This window comes from Bos grunniens, chromosome 16 (assembly GCF_055505025.1).
Source record: "Bos grunniens cultivar Pamir isolate PY7600 chromosome 16, Bosgru_T2T1.0, whole genome shotgun sequence".
Lineage (NCBI taxonomy): Eukaryota > Metazoa > Chordata > Mammalia > Artiodactyla > Bovidae > Bos > Bos grunniens.
In genome coordinates this window covers 75888483-75907787 of record NC_141180.1, presented here as the reverse complement: position 1 = coordinate 75907787, position 19305 = coordinate 75888483, and the positions used below count along the sequence as shown (strand labels likewise).

General features: G+C 35.4%; 1 protein-coding gene across 9 annotated transcripts in view; it reads left to right on the top strand.

Moving 5' to 3' along the window:
* KCNT2 (potassium sodium-activated channel subfamily T member 2) overlaps positions 1–19305 on the top strand; it is a 431812-nt gene that overhangs the window by 399975 nt on the left and 12532 nt on the right. For 5 of the 9 annotated variants that reach the window (XR_015143756.1, XM_086345575.1, XM_086345574.1 and 2 more), the window contains one exon: positions 4650–4950. Coding sequence is in view for 5 of the 9 variants with exons in the window: in XM_086345575.1 (XP_086201701.1) it covers positions 4650–4950 (301 nt within the window). In the remaining 4 variants the exon portion in view is untranslated. Of the gene's footprint in view, positions 1–4649; positions 4951–17038; positions 17125–19305 lie in introns of those variants that run through there. The other 4 variants (XR_015143755.1, XR_015143754.1, XR_015143752.1 and 1 more) reach the window with 2 other exon arrangements.

The following is a 19305-nucleotide window of genomic DNA, read 5'->3' as shown; positions in this document are numbered from 1 at the left end:
GTCCTGTGGCCACTGCTGAGTTTTCCAAATTTGCTGGCATATTGAGTGCAGCACTTTCACAGCATCATCTTTCAGGATTTAAAATAGCTCAACTGGAATTCCATCACCTCCACTAGCTTTGTTCGTAGTGATGCTTTCTAAGGCTCACTTGACTTCACATTCCAGGATACCTGGCTCTAGGTGAGTGATCACACCATCATGATTATCTGGGTCTTGAAGATCTTTTTTGTACAGTTCTTCTGTGTATTCTTGCCATCTCTTCTTAATATCTTCTGCTTCTGTTAGGTCCATACCATTTCTGTCCTTTATTGAGCCCATCTTTGCATGAAATGTTCCTTTGGTATCTCTAATTTTCTTGAAGAGATCTCTAGTCTTTCCCATTCTGCTGTTTTCCTCTATTTCTCTGCACTGATCGCTGAGGAAGGCTTTCTTATATCTTCTTGCTATTCTTTGGAATTCTGCATTCAGATGCTTATATCTTTCCTTTTCTCCTTTGCTTTTGCTTCTCTTCTTTTCACAACTATTTGTAAGGCCTCCCCAGACAGCCATTTTGCTTTTCTGCATTTCTTTTCCATGGGGATGATCTTGATCCCTGTCTCCTGTACAATGTCACAAACCTCCATCCATAGTTCATCAGGCACTCTATCTATCAGATCTAGTCCCTGAAATATATTTCTCACTTCTACTGTATAAATCTCAACACATATAAATTTGGTATACTTTTTATTATATCCTATTGGAAGGAGGAAAGAAAGGATGTAAATTTCAAGCATAGAAATAATTATCTCTGTGTTGTGAATTTAGATTTCTTACATTTAGTCCCCAAATCCTTCTGATTTCGTTTTTCTTTGGTTAAACTGAAATATGAAAAGAGACGTTACTTTTATTGAAATGATGATAAAAATGCCTTGTGAGTCCTATGGGTTTTTATGGAAATCATGATATTCTTTCCTTTGGGGGAATTCAAAACAGCAGTGAATAGGGGACCCAGTATTATTTAGCTCATATATGTTTGATATAATTCCTGGTACACATTACTAAGAAAAGCATTCACAAAGATAAAAAGTGTTTTATCCTTTACTTGGAAAATAAGCTAATCTTCAACTTCTTCCCCAAAATATTTATTGTCTTCTGGTTCTGTGACTTGACTTCTCAGTGCCATTATATAAGCATACTATCTTGAGTATTTGATCTGACAAAATTACTGTTTCCACATATTTATGGGAAATAAAACTATTACATGGAGTTATGACTAGAAAGAGTACTTCAGATAAATTTTAGATTCTGATTCACAAATCTGTGCAAGCCAAGTATCTAAATGTGAGTGAACTAACATTTTCATTTTTGCTGTAAAGTCCACATAAACTGAAACTCCTGAACATAGAATGATATTCTTTGCTGATGGTGGATATTACCTACAGTTTTATATATTTTACTTTCAAAGAAGAGGATTTTCAGTATATTATCAACCAGATAAGACTAGAGTAAGTTAAGACTTATAAGGGCATCCATTGTTGCAAAACCACGGTATTAGAATTTTTAATACTTCCAACCTAAGTGCTATAGCTAAAAGAAGGTTTCTATTTTGAATGAAATATTATGTTATTCCAATGGGATTAATGTATACATGCTAGTATATATAAAATAGATAATAATAACCAACAAGGGCCTTCTGTATAGCATAGAGAACTCTACTCAGTATCTTATAATAGCTGTAAGGGGAAAGACTCTGAAAATTATATATAAATAATACATGTGTAATTTGTTTAACCTTCATAGCTTCATAAGAGATTATTTCTTTTGTAAATAGAATTATACATATATATAGCTAATACATATATATAACTGAATCATTGTACTGTACACCTGAAACTAACACATTGTAAATCAATTATAGTCTTTAACTAAAAAAAATAATAAATCAGTCTTAAAAAGAGAAAAGTAGTCTAATTATGCAGCAATGAAGGTTTAACAAATCGTTTTCATACCACTCTCTACAGTACTGTTTCGAAACAAATATAAACAAATATTTGCATTTTTTATTGAATTTAAGTGTGAGACAATTTCGATTTCATAGCTTGCCACTAGAAATTGTGTGTAGGGCATTGACTAAGCCTCCATAATTCATATTCACTTAAAGGATCTTATTGGATCTGCCTTCTGACCTTACTTAAACTGGTAATTTAAATTATATTACTTTGGAAGCCAGCAACACATGCATGTTGTAGCTCAAACTTCCATCCACAGATGGCAAACACAGCAGGTTCGTGAACACGGCTCTTGTGCACAAGAAAATGCAGGAAGTTTCCTTTTGCATGTGCATGCTTATAAAATAGGGCTTTCTGGTTTGAATCATGGTTCATTTCATATGACTTCCTGGTATGAAAAGCAACAATTCTGAAACAAGAAACTTTTGTTTATGTTAGTATTACGGAAAGAGTGTGGTAGGGTCCAGCTGCTCACCACTCAGAAGCGAATAAACAGCCCAGAAAGGTGTGAAAGGAAAGTTTCAGTTCAGTTCAGTAGCTCAGTCATGTCCGACTCTTTGCGACCCCATGAATCACAGCACGCCAGGCCCCCCTGTCCATCACCAACTCCCGGAGTTCACTCAGACTCACGTCCATCAAGTCAGTGATGCCATCCAGCCATCTCATCCTCTGTCGTCCCCTTCTCCTTCTGCCCCCAATCCCTCCCAGCATCGGAGTCTTTTCCAATGAGTCAACTCTTTGCATGAGGTGGCCAAAGTACTGGAGTTTCAGCTTTAGCATCATTCCTTCCAAAGAAATCCCAGGGCTGATCTTCAGAATGGACTGGTTGGATCTCCTTGCAGTCCAAGGGACTCTCAAGAGTCTTCTCCAACACCACAGTTCAAAAGCATCAATTCTTTGGCGCTCAGCTTTCTTCACAGTCTAACTCTCACATCCATACATGACCACTGGAAAAACCATAGCCTTGACAAGACGGACCTTTGTTAGCAAAGTAATGTCTCTGCTTTTGAATATGCTATCTAGGTTGGTCATAACTTTCCTTCCAAGGAGTAAGCATCTTTTAATTTCATGGCTGCAGTCACCATCTGCAGTGATTTTGGAGCCCCAAAAAAATAAAGTCTGACCCTGTTTCCCCATCTATTTCCTATGAAGTGGTGAGACCCAATGCCATGATCTTCATTTTCTGAATGTTGAGTTTTAAGCCAACTTTTTCACTCTGTTTGCTTTATTTCAAATGCCAGCAACTGAAGAGAGGAGGGTGGTGGACGTCTGTCCAAAGGCCAACTTACCCTCTCCCCCTTACACTGGCAACCAGTAGGGATACAGATTTTATACACAGAAGGAGGGGTGACATTCAGAAACAGCACAGTCAGCTCTGATAGTCATCTTCAAATTGATGAGCATCATCTTGATTGTTAGATACAGTTAATTAGATTAACTGTAACATTAGATACAGTTAATCTTCAGTTCCAGTGGCCATTTGTTCCCATTTCTCTGAGGCCAATTCTTGGAATTGTGGCAGCATGTATCCTGGCTGTAGTCTTGTCGTCATGTAGTAATTTCTCCACCTGGTGTTTTAGTATATATAAAACAGCTCAATGATAAGGCTCAGAATATTATGTGCAACACTTGAAAATGAACTAAAGGTCCTTGACTATGCTTAATGACTACATTATTATTATTTAGCTTCCTTTGACTGTTTTCCTTTGTTTCTGCATTTCTCACTTCTCTCATTAAACTTATTGACTAAAGTTTCCAGAGACACAAGGCAGGCAAAGGTCATGGTGAGGGGGCAAGCACCATAAGGTCTTGCTCCATTTCAGTAAGCACCTATAATCAAAGGAAAGCATCTCACTTTAAAATCAGATTTAGTAGTAAAAAAGTAGATCAAAATGAACTTTAGGAATTTTTTCATTGTTTTTCCTTCCTATGAAGAGTAGCCTAATGTAAGTTTTCTTTGTGAGTCTAGAATATATTTGTGAAATATTAATATTTATAGCATACTTTCACTTAGAACACTGAAAACAGTTCCTGAAGTGTATCATAATATTTTATCAAAACTATTTATGTGGTAAATAACTAATGCATAAATTACATAAAATATGCTTTTTGTTTTCCTAGGGATCATATGAGCAAATAAAAAATTCACATTTTATAAAGTTCATGCCAATGCCCTCTTTAGAAAGAGCAATAATTTAAAACCTTAAAAATATTATTAACTCCAAAATTAAACAAACTTTCATAATTTTTCTAAATTTCATGTGGAGTACTATGAGTAAATTGAGGAAAGTCCATTACTTTTACTTCATTTGAATAACTCTATAAAATATCTAGCTCTTTTTGTTTTGGTTTCAAACCACTCTATGCCAGTTGTTTGGTAACTCTGATACATAAAATGTTAAATTGTTTTTATAAAGAAACTTTTACTGGAGTATGCAAGGATATTTTATCTGGTTCACTGTAAGTTCGAAAAACATATTTTCTAGTACTTTGAGTAACATAGAATTAGTGTCACTAATGATGATCTTGTCCTTTCTGTAAAAACTCTCATGAGATATATAATTATATCAAGATTTAGCACACACACAAAAAAAATATGACTAGAACTCTAGGCTACCTGATTCTTAAGATATCTAATTACCATATGCACTTCTTTTAAAGTCTCAGATATCCATCAGTGTAGAAGAGTGGGAAGACACCAAAGATGCTAAAGAACAAGGTCACCACCGAAGTAACCACCGCAACTCGACATCCAGCGACCAGTCGGATCACCCGCTGCTGAGGAGAAAGAGCATGCAATGGGCCCGAAGGCTGAGCAGGAAAGGCCCCAAACATTCCGGTAGAACCGCGGAGAAAATGACCCAGCAGCGCCTGAACCTCTATAGGAGGTCAGAAAGACAAGAGCTTGCTGAACTTGTGAAAAATAGAATGAAACACTTGGGTCTTTCTACAGTGGGATATGGTATGCTCTTTACAAGTATCGCATGATGTGGGCTTGTGATTTCTTTCCCTTAGTTGGAACAGAGTCAGCTCTAATTTAATAATTTAAGAATCGCCTTTATATTTTCACAGGTCAGTTAGAAGAGACTAGTGACAGGTCTAACCTCCTAGAGATAATTATGAACATGATATTAAAAAGAGAGGATTGAAAATTTTAAATATATGCTCAGGTCTCTAGGCACCTTGTTGAACCCTACAAGAATTACTTTAATTTTAATTTTCACAAAAACTCTCTGATTTTTTTAGAGATAGGGAAACTAAATAACTTGTTAATTAGCTTGTTAGTAGCCTGACTGAGGCTTATATCCAGTGCTGTCTGGCTCCAAAGCCTGTTTTACACACACACACACACACACAAACTGCATCTCATTTTAGAAGCCTGGAATAAAATAAATGTGTGGGATTGTTAAGTAACTAAATGGATAAGCTACAAATGAATGAAAATGTCTCTATAAAATGTGTTTATAGTTAGTTGTGATCCAGAAACACAGAGTCTTCAAAAGCTTTGATCTGAAGCTCAGATAGTGCTGGATATCTTACAGGTAAGTCTGAATGACTGTTCTGCTCTTACATTGATACACAATTGTAATATAGATATGCTGCATATTTGTTTAGTTGCTCAGTCATGACCAACTCTTTTGCAACTACATGGATTGTAGCCTGCCAGTCTCCTCTGTCCATATGATTTCCGTGGACAAGAATACTGGAGTGGGTTGCCATTTCCTGTTCCAGGGTATCTTCTCAACCCAGGATCAACCCATGTCTCCTGCATTGGCAGACAGATTCTTTACCACCGAGCCACCAGGGAAGCCCCAAGCTCTATATTAGACACCTCTAATAATAGAAAGATTATGAAAAGAGGATTTAGAATCTCAGGGACCTCTGAACTTCTCCACTTATTCTTAATTCACAATAATTTATCCATTCAACAGATTTTATTAGGTTACCTTCTGAGTTCCAGGCACTGGGAATAAAACAATGACCTATTCACACAAGACCTCTGCATTTATGGAGTTTATATTCTAGTGTCAGCCAGTAGATTTGTTGTATTATCTAATTTCTCAAGGCTATTTTATTATTTATGAAAATGAAATAATAATCCTTTTGTCCTAAAGGACAAATGGGATAATGAATAATAATATGGTTAGCCCAGAACTGGCATTCAGCTCATCCACCCATCTACTGTATGTCTAAGAACAGCATGTCTATCTGTGTTTTATATATAAAAATGTTATTTTTTTTTTTGCCCACTTCAGCAAACAAACTGTTTGCATCTTTGGGAGTGATGTCTTGACTGAGAATACATGTTGTGAAACAATTATTGTTTTGCATGTTTGCTTTTTTTTTTTGAGGGAAAGGAAATGTCTTACTTATCCTTTAAACTTTGTATTGCCAATCAATTTACACATTTTCTGACACATAGAAATCCAGTAACTGCATGTTGATTGCATGCACAACCAGAGTGCTTACAGATGAGAAAACAGGGTCTCAGATATAAACTATTTCCTTGGGTCACCCAACCCTAGTGTACCCTTGAGTCAGTGCTTTAACTTGTGACTTGATTCCATATCTTTTTGTATCTCTGCTGGACCACTTATTTTTCCTACATTACTGTCAGTATTTGGTAGCACTTTACAGATTTGAAATGTTTTTACATGCTTTGTAATAATGCATGATGACTGATTTAACCATTAGTCTTAATCTACTATGTCCTGAGTAGGTCTGGCCTGATTAAAGAGCATGAGCAGATTTCTTTTGATATATTAGATATGAGACAGAAAGGACAGGAAAAGGGAAAGTCACAGGATGATTTTGAGGGCTCTAGCTTGAGCAACTAGTTCATAATTGTGACATTCACTGAGCTTAGAAGAAGAATATTTGAGGTGAAAATAATAAATTTAATTTGAGTGCCTGGAAGACTTCATATGGGTAATTATCCATAAGAAGCAAGACTTCTGCTGAATGGTGTTCAAGAAAAAGAAATGAGATGTGTTTATAGACTTTGACATCATCAGCCTATAGATTTTAAGTAAGGTGAGAGATGGCTTCCCCCATGGCTCAGAGGTAAAGAATCAGCCTGCAATGCAGGAGACATGGGTTCAGTGGCTGGATCAGAAAGATCTCCTGGAGGAGGGCATGACAACCCACCCCAGTAGTCTTGCCTGGAGAATCCCATGGACAGAGGAGCCTAGAGGGCTACAGTCCATAAAGTTGCAAAGTCAGACACAACTGAAGCATCTTAGCATGTGTGCACACAAGGTGTAGAAGTTGATGGAATAACCCCAGGTGAATGACTACAGGAGAACTCTAGAAAATACTCACATTTCTGGAATGATGAGGGAGGAAGTATTTAAAAAAAGAAAAGAAGAGGCTGAAGTGTCTATAACTGAGTTACCCAAAATATGTAGCATAGTACAATATTGGAGAAGGCAGTGGCACCCCACTCCAGTACTCTTGCCTGGAAAATCCCATGGATGGAGGAACCTGGTAGACTGCAGTCCATGGGGTCGCTAAGAGTCGGATACGACTGAGCAACTTCACTTTCACTTTTCACTTTCATGCATTGGAGAAGCAAATGGCAACCCACTCCAGTGTTCTTCCCTGGAGAATCCCAGGGACGGGGGGAGCCTGGTGGGCTGCCGTGTATGTGGTCACACAGAGTCGGACAAGACTGAAGCGACTTAGCAGCAGTATGATATTATGCTATCGATTGGTTATGTGATTTATCATTGCATTGATCTTTCATATCTTTTGAAGGCAGGTGAGGCCTTGTGTAGTCAGAGGCTGGTCACTTCCAGTCATGAGAAATTTTGCCTTCTACCCCAATGTGATAGAAAATTGTATTTCCTATCTGATTTATGATATAAAAACTGTTGCAATTTTGGAGTAGAGAAGAAATCATTAATAATGCAGAAAGTACAGTGATATGTCATTGCTGACCTTGGTTATGTGTCAGTTAGATAGCATGTGTGAGAGGCAGATCCGAGTAGCTTGATTAATAAATTAAGACTTGAATATAGTGGATTTCATATATTAGGGACCCCAAGGTAATAGAATTTTAATCTTCTGTCTATTGCTCCAAAATCGATTGCTTCCATTGCTAAAGTATCATGGTATAAGATGCAGGTTGAAATGTCAGTCATTTTGTCCACATTCCATCCAGGAGGAAGGAGGGTGAGGCCAGAGAAGAAAGGATTATCTCCTCAGTTAAAAAATAGTACCAAGGAGCTGCACACACCATTTCCATTATGTTCCACTGGCAAGCTGTATGCTTTGTTTTCAATGGCCTAGATCTAATATTACAGAAGACAAGACAAATGGCTATTGAGAGATAATTAGCAGTCTCTGCCAGAATGGTTATGTTTTTTACGAAATTTTATTCTGAAGGAGAGGTGGGAAATATGGAAGTAGCTGGATGAGGAAGTGAACAGGGAAGAGGGATTGTTTTATTTTTTAAGAGCAAAGAGGTATGAGCATGTTTAAATAATAAGATTAAGCTACCAGTGGAGACGTTGAAAGAAAACACAGTAAAAAGAAAGCAATTGGAGCCCTTGCGTAGATACTTGGAAGTGAAGAAAAGATGAGTGTTTTAACATGCACAAACTTGTAGGTGTTTGTCAGGAAGTTGAGTAATATTTTACATGATAGTAAGAGGTAAAATCCTTTGCTGAGAATGATGGCAAGAGTAAAAGAGTGAGTGTTTTAAAAATAAGCCAGAATGTTAGAAGTTTCAGGGGAAAGGGTATCCTTTCTGTGCAAGACTGAACTTCTTGTCTTATTCTTCATTTCTTAAATTTATAATATAGAAAATTTCAGACATGAATAAATGTAGAAAGATTAGTATGATAAACCTTGCTGTTGTTTAGCTGCTAAGTTGTGTCCTACTCTTTTGTGACCCCATGGACTGTAGCCCACCAGGCCCCTCTATCAATGGCATTTTCCAGGTAAGAACACTGGAGTGGGTAGCCATTTCCTTCTCCAGGGCTCTTCCCAACCCAGCGATTAAGCCGGTGTCTCCTGCATTGCAGGTTGGATTCCTTACCACTGAGCCACCAAAGAAGCCCTAAGGAACCTGCATATACTCATTTTTCAACATCAGTAATTATCAGGTCAATTATTATCAGATATTGTTCCATGTATGTGCCTGGTAATTTCCTTCACATCTCATATTAATTTCAGATAAATTTCAGATCCATATATTTCAATATATACATCTATCGTTTAAGTGCTAAATTAAAAAAATATAACCACGTACCATTTTCACACTTAAAAACAATTTTAATATCAAGTATTCACTTAGTGTTCAAATTTCCAGTGATCTCACAAATGTCATGATTTTTTATACTTTTTATCTAAATCGGGATCAATTAAGGTCCATTCATGGAGATGGGTGACAAGTTTGTTAAGTCACTTTTAAGTTTCCCCCATCTCATATTTTTCTAACTCAGTCTATTTCTTGGAGAAACTCACTCTGTGGTTTCCTAGACTCTGAGTCTCCAGGCTTAATTGGTCCATTCTATCCCCTGCCTTTACTTTTTTTAACCATTTTTTGTTAATGATTATGAATTCCTAGACATAAATGTATTTTATGTTTTTATATGCATGTTATCAATTATTCATCATATTCTAAATTTGACCAGTGGAAGCCTCTTCAGATAGCTTCCTGGGTCCTTTTGTCATGATGTCAACCATATTTCATAGACTTGCCTTGCTCTCTGTAGGACTAAATGCTCCCCACCTAAATTAAATCATCTATCCCAGGATCACTCAAAATGCTAATCAAATTTTAGAGATATTCATTTTGCTGCATTTGTCACTTTTTCTAAGTTTGTTGGGAGGGCTAAAAGATTAGGCAGAAGGTAGATAGGTAGACAGATAAACAATTTCACCAGTTCATCAAGAAACTTACAATTAAAATGCAGGCTACTGGGTTTTTATTTAACTTTTTCTATCCTGTAGCTGTACTTTCTGCTATGCCAAGATTAATGCTCATCAACAACAATAGAAATGATGGAATTATCAAATTCATATTGCTTTTTCACAATTTATATAAAACAGTCTCAGAATAATAATACAGTGCTCTTATTAACACTATAATTGCCAAAGCATGAATTTTTAATGTGCTCCTTATAGACTAACCCAAAGGAATGTTTATTAAAATAACTCCAAGTCTTAGAAAAGTTCTTCTTGCTGTAGTTATACCATCAGTTGGATATCAAGTTAGATTCATTTCTGTTTTCAAGGTTTAAGAATTCTTTTCCTAAAATTTGACTTTGTTTTTTTTTTTTAGTCATGTAAACCTTGTGCACAATTCAAAGCCAAATATTTCATACAAGTTATATTCAAAAAAATTTAACATCACTCCCCATCACTTTTACACAATCTCCTTCTTTCCTCATGAGTTACTTTTTTTAACTTTATGGTATATTCTTCCATGTATAAATATGAACTTTAAAATGTAGTTGGCAGCATGATATGTTCCTTTTTCTTTTTCCCACATTGCTTCTTCCACTTAGTGGTATATCCTGGAGATCACTGATTTAGTAGAATATAGAAATAGTTTTTCATTTTGTAGCTGTCTAGTGCTTCATTGTATAGAGGTTTAATAGTCTATTAAACAAGTCCTTCATGCCTTTTCTAATTACGAAGTCTTGCAATAAATAGGCATATGCATACGTCTTTTTGTATTTTTTCCTAGTGTACCTTTGGGATGGATATCTAAAAGTGAGATTATTGGATTAGAGATTAAATGTATATAATTTTGCTATTAGAAAATTTTTCATCCTTAAATGTGTATGATTTTGCATTTCTATCAGCAATATATGAAGGACTATTTTCCCAAAATCTTGCCAGCAGAAAGTCGTTAGACTTTTATGTGTTTTGCCCTTCTAATAGATTAAGTAGTATCTCAGTGTGCCTTCTTATTATAATGAGGTATAGCATCTTTTCATGTGATTAAGAGTCATTTTCAGTAAATTGTTTTCATTTCTGGCCAGTTTTATAGATTTATTTCTGTTTTTAATAATTTAGAGGGGGCTTTCCAGGTTGCGCAGTGATTAAAGAATCAACCTGCCAATGCAGGAGACACAAGAGATGTAGGTTCCATTGCTGGATCAGGGGGATCCCCTGGAATAGGAGATAGCAACCCCCTCCAGTTTCTTGCCTGGGAAATCCCATGGACAGAGTAACCTGGTGGGCCACAATCCATGGTGTCGCGAAGTGTAGGACACTATTGAGCAACTGAGTACTCACACACACACACACACATTGGGTAAATTAGAACTGTGGCTAATAATTGCAGATATTTCTTTCTCAGACTAGTTTTTTCCTATACTCCTGTTATTTAATATTTTAATCTAAGTTTTAAATTGCTTAAATTATTATTGATCTATTTTGAATAGATCAAAAGAAACTTTCTCTCTTCCAATTTAGAGGGGGATTCTTCCACATTTTTCATTACTTATTTGGTTTCACCTTTTGCATTCAAATATATGATCTATTTGGAACTTATCCTGGTATATTTGGTAGGCAAGGGAACACATTTTTGTATTTTCTAAGACAATTTTCTACATTGAGTTATATAATGTGCTGTGCTGTGCTTAGTCGCTCAGTTGTGCCCAACTCTTTGTGTCCCCATGGGCTGTAGCCCACCAGGCTCCTCTGTTCATGGGGATTCTCCAGGCAAGAATACTGGAGTGGGTTGTCATGCCCTCCTCTAGGGGGTCTTCCTGATCCAGAGATCGAACCCAGGTCTCCCAAATTCCTGGTGAATTCTTTACCATCTGAGCCACCAGGGAAGCCTTTAGTTATGTGATAGCATTTACTAAAATGCACACCCCATTCCATTGATTTTTAGATCCTGCTTTTAGCAGATCTCAAATTCATACATGTTATTGTGTCTATTTCTAGACTTTCTATTGTGTTACAATAGTCTGTCTGCCTGTTCTGACAAAAATCACCCACTGTTTTAATTTCAGTCTTTATAGTGTATTTTCATATCTGGTAGGGCTAGGGACATTTCACTCTTCTTTGTCAGTATTTGCTTAGCTATATTTAGATATTTCTTCTTCTGAATTAATTTTATAATTAACTTGTTTGTTTCAGATGAAAAGAAAGGATTATTTCCTTCTACTTTTAGTCCTTCTTCCTAGTTCTTTCAAATCCAAATTCTATTATCTAAACCCCCTCTCCTAATATGTCGTATTTCTCCCTTTCTTTTCTCTTAGTTCCTCTTCTAAGGAAATCAGGCCTCTTCCCTTAATCCTAAAACAAACACAAGTCCATATATGTGCGCACACACACTCCTTACTCCTCAATTTGTCTCCTGTGTTTTCTTTTATCTACTAATTACATTCCATGTCTTTGCATCATCACCTCATGTTTGCTCTCAGTTCACTTCTTCTCTACCCCTTTGCTGAGACACTACCAGATAGAAAGGATTCTTACTTTCCTTCATCTGTCTTCAGCAGTATCCTTTCCCAGATCTTCTTTCTCTTTCTGAAAAATTATCAAACTTTCCAGAACATGCTGCTTTATAAACAATACATTAGAAATGTTATTTTTATACTGTTTAAAGAAAATTTTAATTATATCTCAAATAATAGAAAATCATAAACACTGAAAAATGCTTAAAATCTAAAAAGTCACTAAATTGTTAACTTTTGACAAGTAACCTTGCTTCCTGAAGGCACAGATTATCTCTTACTTATTTTTTTTATCATGTTCAATTCCAAAAGAAAGGTAATTCTTTAAAAACAGAGGATAAATTTTTAATATTTCCTGATATAGCCTGTCTCTACAGGTTAGGTTGAAATAATGTAAATGCTTGTGCATGTTGCTGTCTAAGATCAACATATGCCTATCCTCCAAAGTACATTAGTTAGATTACAGGTATATAATCTCTTACTTGTACTTTTAAAATCCAAAATTTCTTCATACTGAATTTTTAAGTAGGTTTGACACCAAAACTTGTTTAAACACAGAAGTTGATCCAAACTGCTTGAAACTATTTGGATCTTTGATCAAATTTATTGTGAATATTCGTATGTTTGCTGCAGAAATATGAACCCTGCTGCTTCAGACCCAACTGAGAATATTACATGAAATACATTCTGTGCCCTAAATCTAAAAAAGTTACTAGTGGAGCACATCTGGCCTCAAGGGTTTGGGAGACAGAATGAGAACCTGCATATCTTGAGAAATTAACTAATGTGATGACCTACAAATTCTGCTTGTCTTTTATTGATTTTTTTTTTTTTGGAAAATGTCTTCAATATAATTTTAAAAACTTACCTCAAATTTCATGGTATTGTATACTAACTGGCCATGTGTCCTTGGATAAGTCACTGTCTCCCTGAACATCATGTTTTTTTTTAACCAACAAATAAGGTAATCAGGTTTTCCCAAAGAGATGTGATATAAAATAATAGAATGCAAAGGACAAAAGATTCTTCAATCTATAAGCTGTACTATAGATATACATATACAATCATTATTTTGTGTTAATAACTGGCATCATTCTTCAACAATTTATTTGGCTCTGATACTCACTAAAATTATTCTTAATAACTATTGAAATATTCTTAACTATTAAAATGACACACACTAAATATTTGATATTTATATAGTTTATATATATAGTTATATATTACATATATATAATTATATAGTTTATATATTATATAAATGTATTTGCCATTATAAATTGGCAAGTAAGTGTCCCTGGTATGACCAGTGCTGCAGGTTCTGATTTTGACATGGATCCCTTTGTTTCATATGGTTAGTAAACAAAGGAACATCAATGGGGGAAAAAAGAAATTCTTTTAAGTGACAGAGGTAACTACTAGTTAGATGTGGCTTTCATTACATCCATCAGGAAGCCTTAGTTTCTATGTTAAATAAGTTTATAATTTGCCTGAAATAATTAACAGATTAAGCAAGAGCTGGTTTTTATAGTTATCATGGTGACTTTAATTCTTAGGCATTCTCTTCTTTATGGGATAGAAACAGGCAAAATCAATAAGAAAGAATTGTTATTCCCACCCAAACCTAAGATATATATTGTGATGGTGGTAGCAGTAATAGTAATAATAATATCCTCAACTTCTATTTTCAGACTCTTTTATAAATCATTGATCATTTTCATGTGTTTTCATTAAAAATTCCCCCAAATTCTAATCAATAGGTCAAGTACATTTTTTAGTAAAAGATTATAAATTTGTCCTGAAACATATTACCAAAAAGGGAAAGGCACCAAAGTTAGACATTTTTCTGAAATATTTTACAACATTTAGCACATGGGAGGAATAATAGAAGTATCTGAAGTGAAGTGAAGTGAAGTCACTCAGTCGTGTCCGACTATTTGCGACCCCATGGACAGTAGCCTACTGGGCTCTGCCGTCCATGGGATTTTCCAGGCAAGAATACTGGAGTGGGCTGCCATTTCCTTCTCCAGGGGATCTTCCCAACCCAGGGATCGAACCCAGGTCTCCTCCATTGCACACAGAGGCTTTACCGTCTGAGCCACCAGGAAAGCCAATATAAGTATCTGAGATCACTATAATGATGTAAGTAATAATTTATTATTTCAAAAGAAACTGACAGATACTGAATTTTTACTGTTTTGTGAAATATATAATTTACCATTTCCCAGTATGAGTAAAATATATTGATATGTACAATCATTATACTGCCAGTATAGATTTCCAGAAAAGGATGATTTTATGTTATTCTGTATTTCCAGAACTGACCCATTCTCACAAGGAGGCAGACACAGGAGGATAAAACCAGGGGTTTTATGTTAATCTCATTCTGTATATGGAATGTTAGTAGAAAGAAACAAACTCAGCAGTTTCCTTAATAGATAAAGTAATGAAGCTTTCAAAAGAGGTAACTGCTGAGCTGATAATGATTTATGGTAAACGCAATTATTTCTGCAATGAATTTTCTATACCTCCGTAAAGTAAAACTGTAAAGTTTTGTTTCATGGAGTTGTATCATGACCTTCCCAGAACATTAATTTCTCAATGATGTCGATATTTTTACATAATTTAACTCCACGGTTAACTTAATTGCACTTAATAATACATGCATTTTATCCTTACACCTGGAAATCAAATATTGTGCTTTGGCATATGTCTAAGAAAAATGTGGACATTTGAATAAAATAAAATATTTTTGTCATTGAGAAAAAATTTAATTAGTTGAATGAACATTTTACTTTCAACAGTTTATGATTTCAGCATTTTATTATGTTTGTATAAATAGTCAATGAGAGCAAAAATGAGCTTTCTAAATGCATTGAAACAACAAGAAGAAGTTTCCAATTATGATGATTGTTTATAGCCTCAATTTAAACAACTAGAAAAAAAATAAACCAATAGTGTACAGGTGTTGGAAAAAATCAGCATATAATTTTGTTACCCGAGAAAAGGTTAACAAATGATTTAGGCCTTTTACAATCTGAAAGTCATGTAAATGGACCCCAAACAAGAAAATATGACCAGTACCAGTAGAAAAAATATCAGTCAACAGAAACAGATTCATAAAATATGAATATTGAGGTAGTTATTATAATACAATATGATCTATATGTTCAACATGGTAGAGGAAAACAGAATAATAAGGAGAAAAATTGAAGACATGAAGCTCATATAGGTTAGAATTTGTAATACTTTACTTTTCCATATTTTACTTGGAAAAATATATATTTTCCAAGTAAAATGCATATTGCATGGGATTTACATAAAAATAGCTACTGCAGAATAAAAACATCAATGAACATAAAGTCATAGCAATAGACTATCCAAAATGCAGAATAGAGAAGAAAAGAAAAAGTAAAAGGCTTGAAAAAGTGGTGCTAGCTGCATGTGGTATAATATGGAGTAATTTCATAATTGGAATAACAGGAGGAAGAGAATGCATATTTGAAGAACTAATGATCAACATTTTTTGTCCAAATTTGGTGGGAACTCTATTCAAGATCCCAGAAGCTCAGTGAAGCTCAAACAATATAAATATAACAAATAAAATAATGCCAAGACACAATATAAAAAAATTGCTGGAAGTCAATGATAAAATACCTCAAAAAGTGCAGAAGGAAAAAAGACATTTCATAAGGAAGAGACAAACATAAGGACAGTAGAGACCTTCATGTCAGAAACTTCTCAAACCAAATCACAACTGAGAAACTTGTTTCTAGTACTGAAAAAAATAGTCTACCTAATACACTATACATAGTAAAAATATGTTTCTGAACTAAAAGCAAATAAGGACAGGTTTAAAAAACAAAAGCTGAGAAAATTTGTCAACAACAGCTTGCAGGATGAAAGAAATTGTTAAAAGAAATTCTTAAGACAGAAGAAAAATAATGCCAGTGGAACTATAGATCTAAACAAAATAAGTAAGCATATGGGCAAATGTAAAAGATACATTTCTATTTTAAAAATTTTGTTCAAAAATAATTTACCATTTATGACAAACATTGTAAGGTTTATAATATATATATAGAAGCAAAAAAAAGTGTGGCAATAATAAATAATAAGGAAGAAATAGAATATAGTAAAGTTGTTAAGGGCTTCCCAGTTGGTGTTATTGTTAAAGAACCTGCATGCAAATGCAGGAGACATAAGAGATATGGATTCAATCCCTGGTTGGGGAAGATCCCCTGGAGGAGCACATGCCCCTCACTCCAGTACACTTGCCTGGGAAATCACATGGACAGAGGAGCCTGAAGGCACAGTTCATAGGGTTGCAAAGAGTCAGACATGACTGGAGTGACTTAGCACACACGCAAGTTTGTAAAATTACATGTAAAGTGATGTGCTATTTAAGAGTAGACACTGAAAAATTAAAGCTGTGTATTTTAAGACCTGGAGCAAGGGACAGGAAATGGTAGCATGCCAGTTTTGGGAAAAAATAAAAGTAATCATTCTTACTGATATTTGCCTTTTCTATGGCTGCCTCCACTTTCCAGTTGAAAAAGTTTAAGTACAGCAGAGCTCATATGGCCTGAAAAGTCTGAAATATTAACTATTTGGTTCTTTTAAAAGCAATTGCCAACCAATGACCTAGAGAAGCTACAAAAAAGGAAAACAAAGAGATATAACTGATAACCAATGTTTCAAATAAAATGGAATGATTATAAGAACTGTGTAAAACCTCAATTAATCCAAAGAAGGCAGAGAAAAAAGAAAGAGGCACAAAGAACATCTGGAACAAGTGAAATACAACTGCAAGATGGTAGATTTAAATCCTACTATATTGATACTTCATACCAGGGAAGCCTGTTGTGCTGCAGTCCACGGGGTATCAAAGATATGCACGTGACAGCAACAATATTAATATTTATATTACATATAGATGGCTTAAACATTTCAACTATCTTCCCTGGTGGCTCAGAGCTTAAATGTCTGCCTCCAATGCAGGAGACCCAGGTTTGATCCCTGGGTCGAGAAGATCCCCTGGAAAAGGAAATGGCAACCCACTCCAGTATCTTGCCTGCAGAATCCCATGGACGGAGGAGCCTTGTAGGCTACTGTCCACAGGGTTGCAAAGAGTCAGACACAACTGAGCAACTTCACTTTCACTTTTCAAACATTTCAATTAAGAGGCAGAAGTCATCAGATGGGATTAAAAGAAGCAATACCCAGCTTTATGTTGTCCAAAAGAAACACTTAAAATGTAAAGAAAGAAATAGATTAAAAGTAAAAGCATATAATTATATTTTATGTAATCACGATTCTAAGGAAAACTTGAATGACTGCATTAATATTCAAGTAGATCCATGCAACAGCTTGGATACTCAACAAAAAGATTTCACGAAGGGAAGAAAAAGCCTTACAGAAACACACTGTAAGATCCTAGCAGAGTGAAGTCTCTAGAAATCAGTGATTCTAAAGTTGGGGCATGAAAGGAAGGAATTAACTGCAAAAGGTCAGGAGGGAACTTTTTGTCATTACAGAAATGTTCTATGTCATAATTACGGTAGAGGTTGCATTATTCTATACAGTGTCAAAACTCATTGCATGTGCATTTGGAATTAGTGAATTTCAACAAAATGTTAATGAATATCCTAAGATAACTCAAATAAGATGCTTAAAATCATATAGAATGTTTACAGCTAACTTGTTATAGGTGAATCTGTAGACTTGGCCTGTCTTGTTCATTGTTGTCTCCAGATTTAGGATTATTTGTGACTAATCATACCTGAAAGTGAAAGTGAAATTCACTCAGTTGTGTCTCTTTGTGACCCCATGGACTGTACCCCACCGGGCTCCTCTGTCCATAGAATTCTCCAGGCAAGAATACTGGAGTGGGTAGCCATTCCCTTCTCCAGGGCATCTTCCCAACCCAGGGACTGAACTCAAGTTTCCCACATTGCAGGCAGATTCTTTACCATCTGAGCCACCAGGGAAGCACAATCATGACTAGTTAACATTATTAAATGAGCAAACTGGAGAACAAAATAACAAAAATCATGTGATAAATTATGAACAACTAATGATAAAAATGCCTCCTGTAAGTCATTTGGGAGTACTAGAGGATGGCAGCAAAATTGAAAACCACACTTATTTTTAAATCAGATAATATTTTCAATACATTTTTCTTCAATCTCAGATATTACTTCAGGTGAAGTACCTTTAAGCTTAAAGTAGTATGCGTGCTCAGTTGCTGAGTCGTGTCTGACTCTTTGTGACCCCATGGACTGGACTGTAGCCCGCCAGGCTCCTCTGTCCATGGGATTTCCCAGGCAAGAATACTGGAGTGGGTTGCCATTCCCTCCTTTAGGGCATCTGCCTGACTGTCTCCTGCATGGACAGATGGGTTCCTTACCGCTGAAGCACTTGGGAAGTTCTTAAAGTAGTATATTTAACAATTAAAATGAAAATAAATAAGGTCTTTCCAAAACCTTTTGGAATTTGTACAGAAGTGTATTTATTTTACTTTTTCATGTTATCAACTAGATGGTAGTTGAGAGCCAAATGAGGTGGAGATTTTCTAATGACCTGTTATGTTTCAGGGCATCATGCTTCAGTCTCCAGGATGCAGTATTAACTGCTGTTATTTTGTTTAGCCTATGTGAAAATTCATACAAAGGAGAAATTTTTCAAGAAGAATACATACATTAAAATTGTTTTCTGTATAAAAAAAGGATTCTGGTAATCTCCTGCCAGTACAATATGCTTTGAGGTAAAATCACACCTTATTTGGAGTAAGCTTGTCATATACTCATTGGAATTCCAAGCTCCAGCATTTTAAATTAGCCGAAACCATACACCCGCTAGTATGATTGGCAGATTTAGCAAAGAGAAATATA